This window comes from Haliaeetus albicilla, chromosome 13 (genome assembly GCF_947461875.1).
Source record: "Haliaeetus albicilla chromosome 13, bHalAlb1.1, whole genome shotgun sequence".
Classification (NCBI taxonomy): domain Eukaryota; kingdom Metazoa; phylum Chordata; class Aves; order Accipitriformes; family Accipitridae; genus Haliaeetus; species Haliaeetus albicilla.
The window spans coordinates 39,665,584-39,683,676 of record NC_091495.1 but is presented as its reverse complement, the minus strand read 5'-3'; the positions used below and the strand labels follow the sequence as shown (position 1 = coordinate 39,683,676).

The 18,093-nt window shown below is 45.7% G+C and overlaps 1 protein-coding gene across 1 annotated transcript in view; it reads left to right on the top strand.

The window, feature by feature from the left end:
- Positions 1-18,093, top strand: part of LOXL2 (lysyl oxidase like 2) — a 55,441-nt gene that overhangs the window by 12,640 nt on the left and 24,708 nt on the right. The window contains exons 3-4 of the mRNA XM_009920233.2: positions 578-753; positions 15,328-15,539. Of these exons, the coding sequence (XP_009918535.2) occupies positions 578-753; positions 15,328-15,539 (388 nt within the window). The remainder of the gene's footprint in view (positions 1-577; positions 754-15,327; positions 15,540-18,093) is intronic.

Here is an 18,093-nt window from a genome sequence, read left to right as displayed (position 1 = left end):
TGGCAATTTGTTTTCAAAGAGCACCCAAATAACAGGAAGTTCCAATCAATAGTGGTTTGTTAAAGCTTTTGCAAAAATCAGCTTTTAAAAAGTTAGGGCATTTAATCAAAACTTTGAGCTGTCTCCTACAAGAGATTTAATGAGGACTTGATAAACGAGAAATGATGTAAAGAGAAGCCTTAAATACAGAAGGGATGATTTGGTGAGTATAATTAGAGGGCAGGGTCTAATCAGCCAAATCGAGGGGACCCGGTGATGCTGCGTGCTCTGAAGTGGCTGTCGTCAGAGGAGGTCAGCTATCACTGGGAGCGGGACTGCAGCGGAGATCTGCTTCAGGCTGGTGGTATTTTTTTATTACCATGCAGAGAAGGGAAAGGGAAAGCTGTGGGGCAGAGCTGTTTCCAGTTAGTAGGTACTTGAGGTGGATCATTGATGTTCCTTAGCTGTTTTATTCAAGCTTATTTTAGCAGTAATCTCTTCCCCTGACATAGTAAGAGCACAGCAGCCTTACTTGCTTTCAGTACAGTCTAGATTTACCCTCTTTGTGAGTCTGAGTTCTATTTTCTTTCCCCTTCAGGGAAAATTTGGATGGACAATGTCCACTGTAATGGCAAGGAGACCACCCTGGCAGCATGCACGTCAAATGGCTGGGGAGTAACTGACTGCAAACACACCGAAGACGTGGGAGTGGTCTGCAGTGAAAAGAGAATCCCCGGCTTCAAGTTTGACAACTCATTGCTTAACCAAATAGAGGTAAACGTACTTAAAACTGCAAGCTGCTGATCAAGAGCCTTCTGCGGACAGGGATGTCTGCTACTACACATGATAGGTTATCCCAGCTGCACGCTCTGGTTAAAGCAAACTCTTGACAGTGCTTCTGGATGCTGGCTAAAGGTGCAACTTTCAGATTTCAATTTCAGCTGTTCAGAGCATTATATGTATAATAAGAATTTGAAAGGGTTTTTTATAGCATAAGAGTAAGGAGAAAACATATTACTCCTGTTCTGCAACCAATTTTCAAAACTGAAAACTGGTTTATTATGTTTCTAAGAATTAATTTAGAGAGACAGGATGTGTGCTGTACTCACAGACTTTACACGTGAGTGACTTTGTTGGTTTATAGTACTAAATTACTGAGTTTTCTTTGCCCTAATGCCTCCCTTTTGGTACTGGGACCAATTTGGAGGTCTCTGGTATAACAGGAGGGTCAGCAGGTAGGGTTGGATTTGGAGGTTAATAGGGCTTACAGCCATGGCTTGAAGTGAGTGGATTTATAAGGAAAGAGATAAAGATATTTTTGCACAGTTTGGCTAAGCAATGATGAAGTAACCATGATAACTGTATGGAAATATTTGTGGGAATGGGGGATTAGTACTGGAAGTGATGAAAGGAACTGAAGAGAGGAAAACGTGGGCTGGTCCCTGGGGGAAGGGTTCTAGATCGTGACTGGGTTAGACTGCTAGGCTGAGGCTGAGACTCTTGGGGAAACGACAAAAGCAAAATGCTTGAATCACCTTCCAGTGGACTTGTTAGATTCCTGCAGAATCAAGGGCTGGGAGAATGCTGCGCTGGAAAGAAGCTGGGCTGAGCTCTTCCAAGAAAATAAGTAGTGGGTTTTTTCCTTCAGCTTTTCAGGTTGGAAAGTATTTGTGGTGACTCAGCTAACATTTTCCTTGTTTCGGATGCTATGGTGTTTCAGTATGTGAATTCAGTGGTTGCCTTTGGTCAAAATTTATCGAAAGAGCCTACCCAGTAACCACAGTCAAATCTTATTTTAAGCAGACAGGGAATCCAGGATGTATCGCCTATCACAGTGTGGTTTCCATGGCTGAATCTTGACTTTGTTCGTGATCTGAAACAATGGATACAGCCTTCTTTATCCCTTTAAACCAAAATTATTCTAGCAGTTACTTCATAGCCACTGATTTAGAAAGGGCCTCCCAGCATTTTCTTCTACCAGATTTTTCCACTGGAGGTTAATGCAGTGCAGCATACTTGACAAGGGAAGATAATATGCTCAGTGAAACCTTCCATTGCCCTGCTGAGGCTTTAGGAAGAAGCATGGGTGAGTAGGCAGCATTCAGCATTTCCGTGGAAGGCTCCTGTGCAAGGGTGCAGATAGAGGATATGAGAGCTGAAATTCTCTTCGTTGCCTTGACCTTGCTTCACTTGGCTAAGGAGGGAAAGGAGGCTTTCCGGAGGGATCCCAAGCTGCCTCTGTCAATGGCACTGTTGTTGCTTGGGGAATGAAGCGAGATCATGGAACATCAGTGATGGCTTTGGCAGATGCATGCTTCCCCAAAGCCACAGTGAATCCTCAAAACGGAGGCCTGGAAGAAAAGATGCTTTAGTCTAGACGAAGGTCACTTCACTCTGAGATGCTTCAGATATTAATCATAAAAGCTTTGGAGGGCTCTGCTTTTCCATTAGCTAAGCACTGGAGTTTGACTAATGAGTTGAACACATTGGGTAATTGAGGGCTAGCTTGCACTGATGCTGTGTGGTGCTTAAGCTTCATATATGATCAGTAAAATGAACCATGAGATTGCAGCAGTTCATGTAGCAAAAGCCTGACTCACCAACAGGATCACTCAGGAGAAATAGGTGTAAGAGAAGGCATATTCCCCACGTCCTGGCAGCTCTAGGGAGCTATGTATGGATGAAGGCATCTACTGAAGTGAAAAGGAACAGCATTCACAGCAATTGCTGAGGGGCACTGGTGAATAAAGACACTGAACTGGTGGGGGGAAGATAGTAAATAGAGAACAGTTTTATTTTTAATTACCTACACTAAGCTGAGAGCTGTCAGCCTGGCTGTCCCTGTGACTTTGTCCTGGTGGTAGAAAATAGTGTTGCATTTTCTGGGCAGTGGCTGCTGTAACCCCCAGCTCTACTTGTCTGTGTGTACGTGCTTCTCTCCTCCCTATTGCTGCCTGAATTTTATGAACAACTTAGTACCATAGTGTTGCTTCTACTCTGCAAAACCGAGCTGATTTTTCTTATATCCCTGTAAGATCACTGGCAGCTGAAGGGTTCTTTTTCTGCTGGTTTCATTGCAGCAGGATTAAGGCTAAAGGTGATGTGCTATAAATTTTTAAGATGCCATTGTGGAAGTACTTTTCAGTCACAGCTAGCTGTCAAAAGTTTAAACTCTTTCCCCTTCTCTCAGCTTTCCTCCTCTTCTTAATCTTTGCTTTATCTCATTAGCAGCTGGCATGACATAGTTTGAGTCAACGATGATGAGCAGGGTTACTCATAGGGTCATAAACTCCAAAACAGGGAGGTCAAAAGGCTTGTGTGAATGCAAGTTGAAAGTCTTTGCCCTCTCTAACATGCCTGGGAATTCTGCATATCATACCTCACATTCATCAGAGGAAACATCATCGTTTTGTAAGCTGCAGGGTTCTTTAGTCTGTAGCCCAAAGCTTGCCCAAGTGATGTTTTCTCTTTGGAATGAGATCAGGGGTTGAGGGGCCTGGAATTTTCTACTGAGCAGCAATGCTGTGGTCAGGTCTGTCCACCAGTCCCACTGGCTTCAGCTATTGCACTGATGGAGCTAAACCAGTACAAATTTCCCACTGACATTTCCAATGGAAGATAATTCAGTTTGCCCTTAAGCTGCTTTTAAAACCAGGCTTTACTCAAAATAGGCCTGGTTTAAGAGGATGCCCAGAGCTTATCTGTTCAATTGCACCTTCCAGCATTGTTTTCCCACACTAGTTAGTAACAACTGTAATGATTCCCAAAAGGATCTGACTGTTTGCAAACTGATGTTTTTACAGCCAGCAGATTAACAGGAGCGAGCGCTGACTTCAGTGTACATTCACGTATCAGGCTGTAAGCTGCAGTGGGGTAGGAGCAGCAGTTTTGTTCTGCTTTCCCGCTGCAGGCGTTCAGGGGAAATACATGCTTTTTGCAGCCTGGTTAACCCATCGCCAAACGTATGGCCCTCGCAGTTAGATTTCTCTTGCCTGTAACAGGGAGCTCTGTGTGTTCCCACTGCCAGGGACAGATGGACCACCTTAAATTCATCATTTAGAAAGTCTCTTAAAGACCCTTTAGTGCTAAGTTCTCTGGGGCTGCCAAGTACTGCTAAGGTTTAAGGTGGAAAGCCAGTAGGTATAAGACAACATCTGACTTCATTTTGATGGGGCTCCAGCTCAGAGGGGCTGTGCAAATTGACATTTACTCAAATCTGGCCTTACTTCCTAAAATCTGACAGGCAAAGAGTTTGCACTCTTTCAAAAGCAACGTGATAGCTCGAGCAGAGTTTATTTTTATTGGACAATGTACATACCTCCATATCCCAGTTTGGTAATGCTGCAGATAAGTAGTATAGGATGAAACTTTCCATCACCATAAACTGTTTTGCTTATACATGCGTCTGCTCAGACAGATCTTTTCCTATCACGGCTCATATTTTGAGGGTTACATCATATCTTTTCCTGTCCCTGAGACTTTCCATTCCCTGCCCTGTTGGGAAGGGGCAGCGCCCGACCCTTGCTTCTGTAAGACAGACAAGTTGCTGGTCACAGGACAAAGTGAAACGTTTCAGTCTAGGGTGAGTGATGGAAGATCTGTGATAAGAAGATGGGAGACAGGCAGGAAGAGGTTAACTCTTCTAACAGGACCAAGGTTGGGGCAGGTCTGAAATCCATCAGTCTCTTGCTAAAGGGCAGAGAAACTCCCATCATTTTTGCTTGCTATTTTCCACAGCCACTGCAACTTTTAGCCTTGGGACTTGTTCAAAGGATTATTTCTTGGAAGGTGATGAATGTGCATAGCAGGACAGCCCTTTCATGGGCTGCTGGCTGGTCAGAATTAGCCTGATACCCCTTTAGCTCAGTGGCTGCATAAACACTGAAGGTTGCTCACCTTTTCAAAGCTAGGAGAGCAGTGTTTGTTCGACGCTGACGCGAGTGTAATCACATTGAGTGCATTTTACAGAGAGGCTTTTCCCCCTCCTCTTTAAAGTATGTAGACTAAATACGCAGACAGTGTCTCGTTAATGGAGAGAGCAAGGCTTGTGGTTTGACTTTGTTATTGCCTGTTTGCCTCTGGGAGCTTTAGGAGGGGAAAAGCAGGTACGTATCCTGCTGGTATCGCGTCCTCTCTCTCTTCCCACAGACCCCAGCTCTGTGAGAGTAAGCTGCACACCCTGAAAGGGTTTAAAAAAAAGCAGTAGCTGTGCTTGGAAGTGCTGCAAGTGTGTGGCTGAGCATGGCTTAACCCAGTAATTGTATGTGAACATAAAGGCTGCCCACAGCCGTGTGGCTGGCTGGGAACTTGAAGTTGGTGCTCAACCTGCTTGCTTCGATCCTCCATGGAGGCATCTGCGCATCCAGTACGACGGGGCCAAAGCTGTTGTTAAAATAACACCGTTGTTTAACTCGAGTTTGATTTTGCTTGTGTTCCTCCTTTTTTAGCCACAGCCTGGAGTAAAAGCTCTGTTTTGCGTACTCTAATTCACGTTAGTGGCTTGATGTACAACTTGGGTCTAACCATGATGGCAGAGCACGTTACCCACTTTATTCATAATGGTAACTCTTGTAGGCATTACAATGTGGCAGGCACATTGTGAGTGGTGTTTTGGGAGCTCAGAGGAAAAGAAAAGTTTAGTTTGGTTTTAAGCGCTCAAAGCATAGCTGAGAACACAGAAACTGCTTGCTGACTCTCTGATGGGAGTTTGGGAGGGACAGACAGTTAAGTGCTATAAATATATACACCGAACTGCAACAATTCAAGCTCTGTGAAATAAACCAAGTGGAATCTGCTGCTTTAGCCAAAGGTCTCTGAGCACATGGGGCCTTGTGCTGTCTGTTTGCCCCAAGCAAGCACTGTGTTCTGCAGGTGGGGCAGGGGGAACCAGCAAGGGGAAGGGCCAGGTTCTAGGAGCTGACTCTCCTGAAAGCACAGCAAAGTGCGAGAACAGAGCTGGGAGCAGAACCTGTGCATCTAGACTGGCCTGAATGGCCTTCCTCCTTCCACTGACATGCTATGGCAAAAGGTATAAAGAGCAGGATAAAATCGATGCAGAAGGTACGGTACGACTGTTGGTCATTTCTTGTCTTGCAGGGCACAAGTGGCTGAAAGTGGTTGGGGGAGGTAGCATGGACCTGCCTTAAGGTTCCTTCATACAGTGCCAAAGCCTGCAATTTAAATGTGTGCAAAGTCTCAAATGTTTTCCTAAGTCTTTGCAGGATGCCAGAAGCTCTGAAATCAAAATTATTTGATGTGTGTTCACAAAACCATGAGCAGGGAATGCCGTCCCTGCTTTTTCAAACAGGACATGTAGCCACTTTGTGTTGTCCAAACGCAGCACAGGCCCACCTGCAACTGCCTTACTGGGTCGACCAGCAATTTTTAGACCACAGTAACTAACTCCTACCCTTAATATATTTCTTAAATAAATGCACAATATGTATTTTTTTAACCTATTCCCCAAAACATCCTTAACAAAATATTTGTTGTCCACCCTCTTCCTCTGTGTGCATACACACAGGCTTCAAATAGGACCTACTCTAAATATATCAAATTGCTGCAGCCATTACAAGTTCACAAATAGATTTGGTACCTGACACTAGACCGTAGCTTTGGCCAGACGGTGGGCAGACAAGGTCTAGCTAAACATACCAGGGTGTGCTGCTATTTTTGTCCTTCTTTTCCCTTCTGGGTGTATGTGAAACATAAAAAAACCCCTCTCACTTCAAAGCCCAGTGGCTCAAAGGCTCTGCTTATGCCAGGTTAAAAGTGGATTGAACTATATTGTCCAAGTTTCTTAACCAGTGGGAAAGGGTGCTGCAAAGTCCTGCTCAGGAGCCTTCAGTTAAATGGGGCTCTGTGCATGAGGCCATATAAAATGCTCCTGTATGCTGAGCTGTTTCTGACGGGAAGGTGTAAGGAGGGGCAGAGGACAGGGTCATTGTAACTTGGCACACCGATAAATCTTCCTCTTGTCTAGCTTTTTGCCACGCAAATCAGCAGAGACTCTGTGCTGTGGGGAGCTGCAACTTAGGTCACCACCATCTCAGGCTTGAGCTCTATGTCTCGACTGTCCAGTTCTCAAGAATGTTTGACAATAAAAGGTCTATTTGCCTGTTTGCTATGACAACAGTGTTTTAATTTCTTTCCCCTTGGTGTAACTGTTTACTTCTCTAAACATAAGCCCATGTGTAACACAAATGCTGATGCTTTGTGTGTCTAGAATGGGTCTTCAGCATCTTTTCTGGAGCTAACTCCAGACAAGTATTAACCAAGCTGCCGTTGGGGTAAGCCACTGTGTTTCTTTAGTGCTATAATTTTAAAGTGTGTGCGATAGTTTCTAACTGCTTGCCTCAATGGTTTCTTTGTGATGGCTTGTGGCATGTCAGGGTGCTGGGTTTGCCGGGCAGAGAGCTGGCACTTGTCATCTAGCAGGAGGTATGAGCTATGGAACTGGTAGGGCTGAGAAAGCACCGAGGCTGGTGCTGGTTTGCTGCCGTTCCTCGGGGGACAGTTAACCTGTTTGTCTCCTCGCTCCGACTGTATCCAGGGCCCGAGTAGCTGTCGGCTGTTGTGCTGGATGCGATAGCGTTTCTCTCTTACACAAGGCAGTATTTAACTAAGCCTGAGAACAGAGAATAATCTTGTGCTGTTTTGCAGCGTGGAGGTCAGGTAATAAATTTGGCTAACTTGCTGTGTCTGATCCAGATTGTCTTTAAAATAGCTCGGTAGAAAGGAAATGGAGAATGTAAAAGCTTTGCTCATCGCAAAACCCTCGGGCCATGATGCGCGCAGAACAGAGCAGCATCCCGTCCAAAGCTTAAGCCTCCCAGCCATGCCAAAGTATCTCCAGGGTTCAGTGCTCCTGCCTTCTCTCACTCGCTTCTCTCACCAGTGTTTCTTTTCTCTAGTGCTTTTCATTAGCCCGCTTTGCATTGGCAATCATGAGGCTGCCCCTGAAGCATTTCACAGCTTAGCAAAGGCCTCGGCTTTTGTCATTTATAATCTGCACTGTATTTGCTCCTGGAGCCTAATCCTGAATTGCACTCTCATCCCTTACCCTTTTGTACTGCACAAACCCAGAACAAAAAGTGCTTGCAGTCCAATACAGCGTAATGTTCCCAGGGGACTGCTGTCCCCCACAGGCAACCGTCTTTGTCTTGCAGCATCTATTTCACCATGTTTATTTAACAGCTGGGACCTTGTTAGTGACTTAGAGGCACAGCTCTTGATGTTTAAATCAAAACAGATTCCACCCATTCCAATGTATGTGAAGAGGTGGCTTTCTAAAAAGTCAACTTCACGGGAAGCAAAGGCTTCAGTGGGAGTAAGTGAAGGGTTTAAATACAGGAGAGAAGATGCTTCTGGGATGAACAAAGTCTATGTGGAAAGATTTCATGTTATGTTCTTAATAAAAAAAAAATCGGTTCATTTCTTGTCCAAGTTGCAGCCTCAATGTCTTGGTGTTTGGGAAGCCAAGAAATCCTAGAGCTCCGTTGTAAATGAGAAATGATGATATGAACAGGTTTCTGCATCTAAGGGGCAGCGGGATAGGTCAGGCGTAAGGAAGGAAAGAGCAGTTCGAGTGCATCACGGGGAATCTCAAAGCAGGAGAGCAATGAATATAGGTGAGACAGAGACAGCACACAGGCTCCTTGCATTTGTTAAATCAATGATTCGTGGTAAGAAGTGCACCTTTGCCTAAGCTGTCTGTTTGTACAATCACCTGGCAACCAGATAGCTGCCAGAGCCAGTACTGAATGCCTCCACTATCTTGCTCTGCAATCCTTAGCATCGCTCATGATGATGTTTTTTTTAAAAAAAAAAAAGAAAAAAGTAAAATACACAGAAGCAAAATTTCATTCCAGTTACCTTTCTGCCTGCATTTGAGTAGTTTCTCTGGCCGCAGGGAAGACACACACAGAGCCATAGCTGTTCAGACCCGCCTGCCCCATGCAGTTCTCTAACTGGTTTCTTAATGTCATCACTGAGCGTGTGGGCGTGTGTTTAAAGTGAGTGTTGAGATGCTCTTCTAAAGAGCCCCTCTGAAATCCCAGCTGCTGTGCCTTGCTTTCAGCCAGGAGCCAGTGATTCAGAACCAGGGTAGCGTCTGCAGTCCGTGAAGCAGCAGTTGGGTTTCTAGGAATGGGATCTCCTCCCTGTATTGATTACTGTGCATCCTCAGGGCTGCTGCAAGAAGAAAGGGTATCGCTGAGTTTGGGCACTGGAGGAGGACACAAGCATGCTGTCCTGGGCATAGCTGTTCTGCCAACACAAAACAGATGGCAAAAGGTGAAAGAAAATGTTATGAAAGTTGTGTCAGTTTTTGCAATCAGATCCGAAGCCATGGGGAAGCATTTGGTTCAGAGAGTGGAAACAAAAGCAGCTGAGGCTCATGTGAAAACTTTCCGAGCCAGGAATCCTTTTGTGAAAGCTCAAAAACAAACCCCTTTCTTTTCGCTGTCTCTGGGCAGGCCCTGGCTTTCTGAAGCTGAGATTCATTGGTTTCGTAACAGAGCGCAGCATGTTGGCTTGCGGTGGGCTTTTGTGTCCGGGACTGAAGAGGAGCAGCAACGTGGGTCTTGGATGCGGCTCTTGGCAAAGAAAGGAGCGGGGTGGAAGGGAATATGGCCCAACCCAGAACAGTCTGACACTTCCCCCCCCCCCTTTTTTTTAATACTAATTTGTATTGTATTAATGTTGGAAGTCCCAACCAAAATCACATCTTTGCTTTGGGCAAATACAGATGCCAAGCCCTTGCTGCAGAGGCTTTGCGGTTCAGAGCAGGTGAGATGGGCTTTACATCACCTTCCCTTTGCAGAAGGGGTGAGGAAGCGAGAGGCCAGAGGTAACAGCGAGGAGGTGGAGAAGTGAGTTTGCGTGGCTGAAATCACACGGGAGATCCGTAGCAGAACTGAGCAGGATCTCTTCGGCCTCAGACCACAGAGTTATTTTAGCTTCGGTCTGGTTTTTATATCACTATACGCAGTCAAGTGGCTCCAGTGAAAAGCGAGTTGATGTGGAAGCCAGCGTATTGAATCTAGGAATAGACGTACTACACTTCTTCCCCCTGCCCTCCATACCCCACTTTCTCTTGCTTTCTATTTCTTCACACCTTTCAAGGCTAAGGAGGCTTAGCTCAAGCAGGAGAAAAATGCCTTAGGATGTCTTATTGCTGGTGTGCTTACTCCCTTAATGGAGTTTGTCTGTGCCAGAATGGATGTCTTTGAAAGCAAAGCTGCAGCTTGACGAATGAGGCCAGTATCAGTGGAGCAGCCCTGCGAAATCCACGCAGGGGGTCAGCAATGCAAGACATGCCGTCCTCTGAACCAGCAACGTTCTGGAGAGCAGAAAGCAAAGGCAAGAGCTGATTCAACCTCAAGTATGTGGGTGGGATTGTTTCATAAGCAAAGGAGAGGTTGGAGATCCAGGTCTGATTATGCTAGTAGCTGAATTCTAAGACTTGGAGGTTGGGGAGGGGAGGAAAAGGGCTGGCACATACATCTCCACAGCTGTTGGCCTAAATAGGTGGAAATTTCGAAATGCTAGCTGAGAAGGGGAGGACTATTATGCATGAGCCATGAGAGTTAACTCTTTCTGGGTTTGGCCTTTTCTCTTGCTTTGTGGCTAGAAATCCCCAGCAGCATTTTCCCCTTGCATCAAGGGAGCCGAGCTGTGGGTTTGTGCATGGTTTTCTGCCTCCCTGCCTGCTTTGTGTTCCTTAACCTCAGACTGAGCAAACCATGTCCTATTGGCTTTGGGGCTTGGACTTCTATTTCCCTACCTGTAATTTGCGGTTCAATCAACCCAGTTTTATTTCCTAGAGGTAGTATTGTTCTTTGGTGAATGACTGTTTGGCTCCTGAAATACTGTTGAAGGCTCTACTTCATGGTCGATACCTGAGGTGGGAGCTTGGCAAATTCAGCTTCCGAGTTTGTTGCACATACCTGCTTTGTGATGCTCAGGTATCCTTCAGAGGATTTACCAGTCTGTTATAGCTTCAGTGTATGGCTACAATGGGGACATAAGTAAAGCTTTCAGAGATAAGGTTTCCTTGTTGATACGACAGCTTGTTGTAGGCGTTTGTCTCCACGTGTACATAAAGGATGGAGAGGGTGATTTAAAAAAGTCTGCTCTAGCTATTAAGTATTGTTTGGTTCTAATTTTTATGTGGAGTCTGTTTTCACCATTAGCCCAGCTGCTCTACACACTGATATTGGAAGATAAAATATGTCTGCTTGTATTTGCGTTATTAAATGCTCCATTGTAACAAAAACTGCGGTGAAAGGAAACCATTCAAATCTGCAAAGACTTATCGGGAGAAAGCTCTTAGTGGTCCTTTTTCCTTGAGACACCTACAGTATACTTATTTTGATCTGTTGTTCTTTAATCTTTCAGTATATAGCTGAGGTCTACAGCATGTTGAATTCTTCTCAGACGTTTTGCTGTTTGTTCAGACTCAGTGCAAACCCTTGAGTTGCTATATCAATAATTCTCTGCGCTAAACCTACTCTCTCTGAGCGGAAAGGGGAATGGATGTGGATTGGTTTTGCTCTCAGACAGATCATGAAAATGTCATTGCGTGCTGGTCTGCTATAGCTATCTGAAGAGTGAAATACCCTCAAGGGAATGAAATGATGGCTTATTGCTAGTTTGCTCACCTTTTTTTTTTTTTTTTTTTTTCCTTCCTTTGCAAATGTAGGCAAAAAAACATGACAAAAGAGTTGGATTCACTAAACAGAGTCCCAAGTCAGAGCAGGATTTCTCTTTGTGTCTATGTCAGCATCTCTGAGGGAAGAGAGATGTGTTGTGGAACCTTTGTTCCAGAGCCTGCAGTGCCTGAGGTGTCATGCTGGCTCTGACAATGTTTTTTCAAGTCCAAGAGCAAGCCATTCAATTTGCACCTTGTTTTTCACTTCTCTGAAATGACCAGCAAGGACAACCCAGCCCAATCAGTTAGTGGAAAAGTCCAAACACACAGCCTGGAAGTGGGAAATGCAGGCATCTCAAGTCCTAGACTGGATCCCCGCTACCGCACTAGATCAGGGCACCCCCGGATCCTTTACTGGGATTCCAGCATCACCACTCCTGCAGTGGTCAGAGCTCTTCTGGAAGGACGTGTAGAAACCTGTTTTTATTGCTAAGCTGCTGAACTGATTGCAAAAATAACATGCAAATCATAGGGTACCTAACAGCATTCCCAAGCTTTCCTTGTTTTCCTTTTTTTATTTTTTGCAACTTCGTGACTTCTCTCTCTCCTTTTCTGACTCAATGGGCTGGTTGCTTTCTTTGCCTGTTGCTCTGATATCATAAATCCCAGCAACGGATTCGCAAATCCATCCAGTGGTTTTGAACATTAAAATATACCCTCTGGCTTGGAAAGTCTGAGAATACAGATGCTTGGAAGCTGCAGGAATACAGCAGGGAAGAATTGCTGCATGTTGCCCTGTTCAGATGCTCTTTCTTCAGCATCTGTTCTTGGCAGGTGTTGGCGATGGGCTGGATGTCTTTGTTTTTATGCAACACAGCTCCTGCTAGGTTGGTGGAGTGGGAAGGAGAAGAAAACCCAAATGTGCTTGATCAGAATGTGAGTGCTTTAGAGCTGGAGGTTTAGTCGATGTTCCCCGCTGCGGGAGGGATCTTTGTGGGGAGGCGAGAGTTGAGGCCTCGGGATACTGGAGGAGATTTCCTGCCCCTGTGGTCCTTGGAGAAGCAGTTTGCTCTCTCCGCACCTTATTTCTCAATCTGCAAAAGGTGGCTGAGAATCGTTGCTTTCTCCCGTCCTTTGAGTCGTCTCTTTTCCTTGGAGGCTTTTCAGGTTTGTCACCGCCTTCCACCTCTGCGAAGACCTCTCGTGGTGCAGTAGTGAGAATAGTGCTGTATTAACGATGACTAATAGGTGCAACGTGGGAATAATGATTCTGCTGCTTTGTGGTGGAAGCATCAGGCAGATGTTTAACATCTGGAATGGCACTCTGCATGATTCAAATGGGGCTAGCAACTGCTGTTGTGCAGCTTCCTCACAAAACACAGGCATCTTGAACATCATTCCTGAATGTGAAATCATACTTTGTTCCAAAAGCTCCTCCTCTCCGTTGTGCCGAGGACCAGCTGCAGCCCCCGGCCTGGCTAAATTCAAGCAAAATGGAAGTGGCTGTCAAGTGAAAACCACGGGTGGATTTTAGCATGTTGGTGATGTCAGGTCTAGTCGGGGAAAATGTTCCATTTCAGTTACTTTAACATGCAGTAGGGCTGATGCTGACGTAACTACGTGTAGCAAACATACTTAGGGCTTTATATAGGGTGGATATAGCCTGCAGTCATAGACGGAAAAAACTCACTTAGGCCGTCTCACCCACTTTCTCAGCTGTCAATGCAAATTTCCTCCTTAGTTACTATCTTTTCATGTGCTTTTCCAGTGCAATTTTAAGCTTTGCGCTTTGTCCTTTGGGTTAATCCTTCTAATAGGCTTTTATTAAAAACACTTTTAGATCTTCAGCAGTCAAAGCTATTTCTGAACGGATTTAAGGCTTTGATTACTTCTTGTTTCCTGGTGAAGAAACTCAGGCAAGGTAGAGGAAGCAGAGAAACAAGGTGCTCTCTCAGGCAGCACTGGTCTGTAGCTCCAGGTAAACATGCTTTCTCCATCAAGTGAAGAGCTGGAAACATTTCATAAACTGCACCGGAGGAAAAGTGAGTTGCAGGCTTTGGAAACGAGCCTGGGGAGGCCTTCAATGCACAGAGGCTCTGATACTTTCCTGACAGCACGTAGGCAAAAGCTATGCAATATTTCAAGAGAATGTGCCAAATTCAGAAGAAACTCTTTGTATTGCAAATGGACTTCCCAGACTACAGAGGAGGTGTACAAGTTTGCTCTTGCATCGGACCCTTTGAGCACCTTAAAGCGTCTCAGGTGTAACAAACTTGGATATCGTTGCGGTTATTTTTTCTTCTCGAGGGCTACAAGAGCTTTTAAAACCTAAGCCCAAACTGTGAACCTTGTATGAGTAGCACTATCCTACTGAGTAAATCACGAGGTCCTATTTTCCAGGGTCACTGGGGGTGTCTCATGGATGCTCCAGCCGAGCTGCTGGAGGACTGAATTCCTGAAGGAGGAATCGGTGATCTGGTTTGCTGTAAAACTGGGTGGTAAATGTGGACAAATAAAGAAAAAAGGGGGGCGGGGGGGGGAGAAGAAAAGAAAATGGGGGGGAAGCCTTAAGTGACTTGCCCAAGGTGATGCAGGCAGAGCAGTAGCAGAGCCGTGGATGAGGAGGAGATGCCTGTCCCTTTCCCTGCCCCAGCAGGCTCTGTCTCCGCAGTTGGTTTCCACTTGCCCGGGGTCTGTTAGTTGCATCAGTGTCGGTGAAGCATCTGGAGAATGGATGCGCCACGTGTAATTTACAGGACTGTGCACGTCCTGCTGTGATCTGCCTGACTTCAATACCTCTGCGTGCCGTGTCTCTTTAAACCTCTGGGCATTTTTCTTTTCCAAGTGATTGAACTTGAGCGAGGGGAGGATTCCTCGGTTCTGATGTAATTGTTAGCAGAACCACGTGGTTTGATACATTTTTGACAAGAAAAGGTCTCCTGGAAGCAAGTTATAAAATTTTCAGTAGCTCTTTTGTAATTGCTTGCCACAGCGGATGTTTTCCAGTCGGCTTTTGCTTTTGGGCTTGGGTCCCTGCAAGGTTGGTTTGTGCAGTGCCCTCACGTAGGCTCCAAATGTGAAATCCATTCAACCTTCATGACTCGTTTGCTGTCCCAAGTAACGCTTCAGCCGGAGGAGGAACCCAGCTCGGGGAAGCGGTGAAATGCCGGTGTCAGCACATTGGGATCCCAGCTTTCACAGCGCCTGCCCTACCCAGGTGGGGAAGGGATGCCCAGTGGCTTGATGGGACCCCCAACCTCCTTCCCTGCTGGGCTCCCATTCCCTGCACCCTGCCAGCATTGAGGTGGCCCTAGCAAAGCTGAGCTCGGTTCGCTTCCGTAGTAGCTGAGCCTAAATGAAGGTCACTGTCCTTCTGAAACAAGCACTTCAAGGAGTTTAAGTAACAAAGGAGATTTGTTATATAGCCATTTGTAAAATAATGCTGTTTTTTTGTTTTGGTTTGGTTTTTTCTAACGAGAAAAAGCACCCTCTTTCACAGGACGGAGGATGGATTTGCACAAAGGTGGAAAGGGTTTTTTGCTTCCCTGTCGTGTCTTTTCCTAAGCAGCTCTTCCTTTCTGCCTCCCTCTGTTCAGCCATAACCCTGAACAGAACTGGTTTTTGTTCCCCACCTCGAAGCCTACACTACCAGTTTCCTCGCAAGCCAGCATCCTTTGTGTTTTTTATGCTTACAGAACATGAACATCCAGGTGGAGGACATAAGGATCCGTGCCATCCTCGCCACCTACCGCAAGCGGGTGCCTGTCACAGAGGGTTATGTGGAGGTGAAAGACGAAGGGACCTGGAAGCAGATCTGCGACAAGCACTGGACCATGAAAAATTCCCGAGTTGTCTGTGGCATGTTTGGATTTCCGAGCGAGAGGAAATACAACACCAATGTCTACAAGTAAGAGCAGAGCTTTGTATGAGACACAAGCGTGTTTCTTTGAACACTTGGGGCCTTGTTCAAAAATGCAAATTGTCAAATGACACTGGAGACCTTGAGGTAGAAAAACCTCCAACTGCTTCATTCCTTCAGATCAGATTTTCCTTCTGTGTAAATATTTGAAATGTCAAGCATTTCCTTGTGCAGACAGGAAAGCTGTTTGATCCTCACCGTTCTGGCTGAAGACCTAATGTGGTATCAATTGTAGTATTTGATAGGTCCTATAATAGATGTGGACAGTTGGCCCAAGAAATCTTTTTTTTTTTTTTTTTAATTCCAGCTATAGGATAGTAATTTCCTCCACCAGTGATAGGTTCTGTTTCGTGTGCAGGGGATGGATAGATGTGAGCAAACTGATCACACTCTCCCAGTAAACCTATCAGCTGCAAGAAAATCTAACTGCTTGCCCCATCCCTCTGCAGAAAGCCAGCTGTAGGATCAGATCTGGTATGTGCTGAAAGCTCCAGCCGAGTAATCTTGGAATAAAACAGGCCTTTTTTTGTGCTTCGTTGCCCAGGTTCCTCCTTCCCGCTACTGCATGCAATTCCTCGTCTCACACCTCTCGTGACATGTTTACCCACATTTACCAGCTGCTTTGCCTCTCACGGAGGCTCACTGTCCACGGTTCGTGGGGGTCCAGCTGCCAAATCGCCCACAGAGGAGCAGTCTGCCCAGGGGAATATTTCCCAGTAAATCTCCCGCTGTTGTTAACCCCAATTCAGCTCCTCTGGCACTGGCAATTCCTTAGGGTCCCAGGCTGGAAGAGCTGCCAGCCGTCTCCAGCTGTAGGACTTGCTCTGTCCGTTAAAGCCTGCTCCGAGCCGAGTTGAGCGCTGAGCTAGAAATGTCAGTGGTGTCTCCATGCTGCTCCTCCCAATGTCGCTTCTGCCTCTGCATCTGAGATGGTGCTTGTGGAATTGTGATTTTGGTGCTACTTTTTCTTCCTGTAATTGTAGACTGCTTTAAAATGAGGGAAGAAAATAGTGACCCATAGGGAGAATGTTGGGACTTTCAGAGCTGCAGGGTGATCGGTTCAGGCTGTGTTTCTTGTCTCTTGAAAGGCAGGAGCTCTGGTCTTTTTTGTTGTCATTGCTTCAGCTTGCATTTTTCACCAGCCTTCATCACAGGCATCATTCTTCCTACACTGTTCCCTAGAAATAACACCCTAAAGCAGATGCAAAATAGTTGAAATGAAATTCTGTCTCGTTTCTTTTATACACTGCGACCTATGGAGTGGGAAAGTGTCAACTGGTTAGGGGGAGAACTGAATTCTCCAAGCAGGAGTTGTGGTTTTCCTGCCTGCTCCTTTTGGCCTGTGCAATTGCTATTTCTGAAAGCTCCCTCTGGAACTGGCTGGCCACGTTTCATTTCTTTCATTAGCAAGATGGTGATCAATTGAAGAGGTCCTTGGGTTGGAATAGCGTAAAGCCACATAGCAGCACAAAGAATATAAAATAAATAACCCAAGTGGTATTCTGTTTTCAGGCTTCCCAGGGAGATTAGTGAATTAATAATTGCTACCAGACAGTGTCATGTTTTGCCCCGGACACCAGTTAGAGGAGCGTTTGCTCCCATCAGTGCAGCATGTCTCCCTCAAACTCAGCTCTGAGATTCCCGTCCCCTGCATCAGAGCAGGAGGGCAGAATAAATTATCTCTAGTAAGACAAAGTAGGTTTTTCCTGCTTCTCAGTTGTGGTGTTTCCAAGAAAAGCATTAACTTTAGCAACTGGAGCCATCTGCCTTAAATGAAAGGGTGCTTGGTAATTGCTCTGTCTCTTGCAATAGTACACGTAGAGATGGAAAAACTGAGGCACAGTTAGTTGTTCAGCATAATATTCAGTGATGTTGAAAATCCCATTCACCGGTGCTGGAGTTATGAATATGCAGTGCTTGCAAATACCAGGCTTGGAGATCTCTGCTACTGAGCCAGACAGATTGCTTAAGTAGCCTCAGTGCCCTAATTCCTTGCTCACCTTTGCTTGTTTTTGGCAAGCAGTAAGGGCTTGCTGGGCTCCTGCACCCACAGAAGGATATTTTGGAAAATATGCTGAATATTATCCCTGGTTGGAAGAGGATTGGATGTCATTTTATTGGAGGGAAGAGACTTGTAAAACTTTGTCAGCTAGACAGTTTTGTTTGGTTAGCGTAGCTTAAAAAGCTGTGTTCTTTCTTGGGGCATTTGCGTTGGTGCTTTGTGTTACTGGTAGATGCGCTAGGTACAACCAGCACTGCTGGTAACCTTGCTGGTGAAGGAAACCTCCCGGTTCTGGGCTGAGAACTTCACAAGTGTGATCTTTGCTTCACGATCAAGGCACTGGAATGATGACCACTGTAATCTGCTCGCCTGGGCCACGAGAGCACTGCTCTCTGCTTTGTCCCACATGCTTTCTGGTCGCGTTCTGTCTTGGAGAGGGAAGAGTTCATCTCTGGCTGGTCACCTGAACTAAACCCTCTCTCTATGTCAGTGTGAAGCCTCAGAAACGTTCTTCTCATTTCTCAGGCTTTGCTTTCCCTG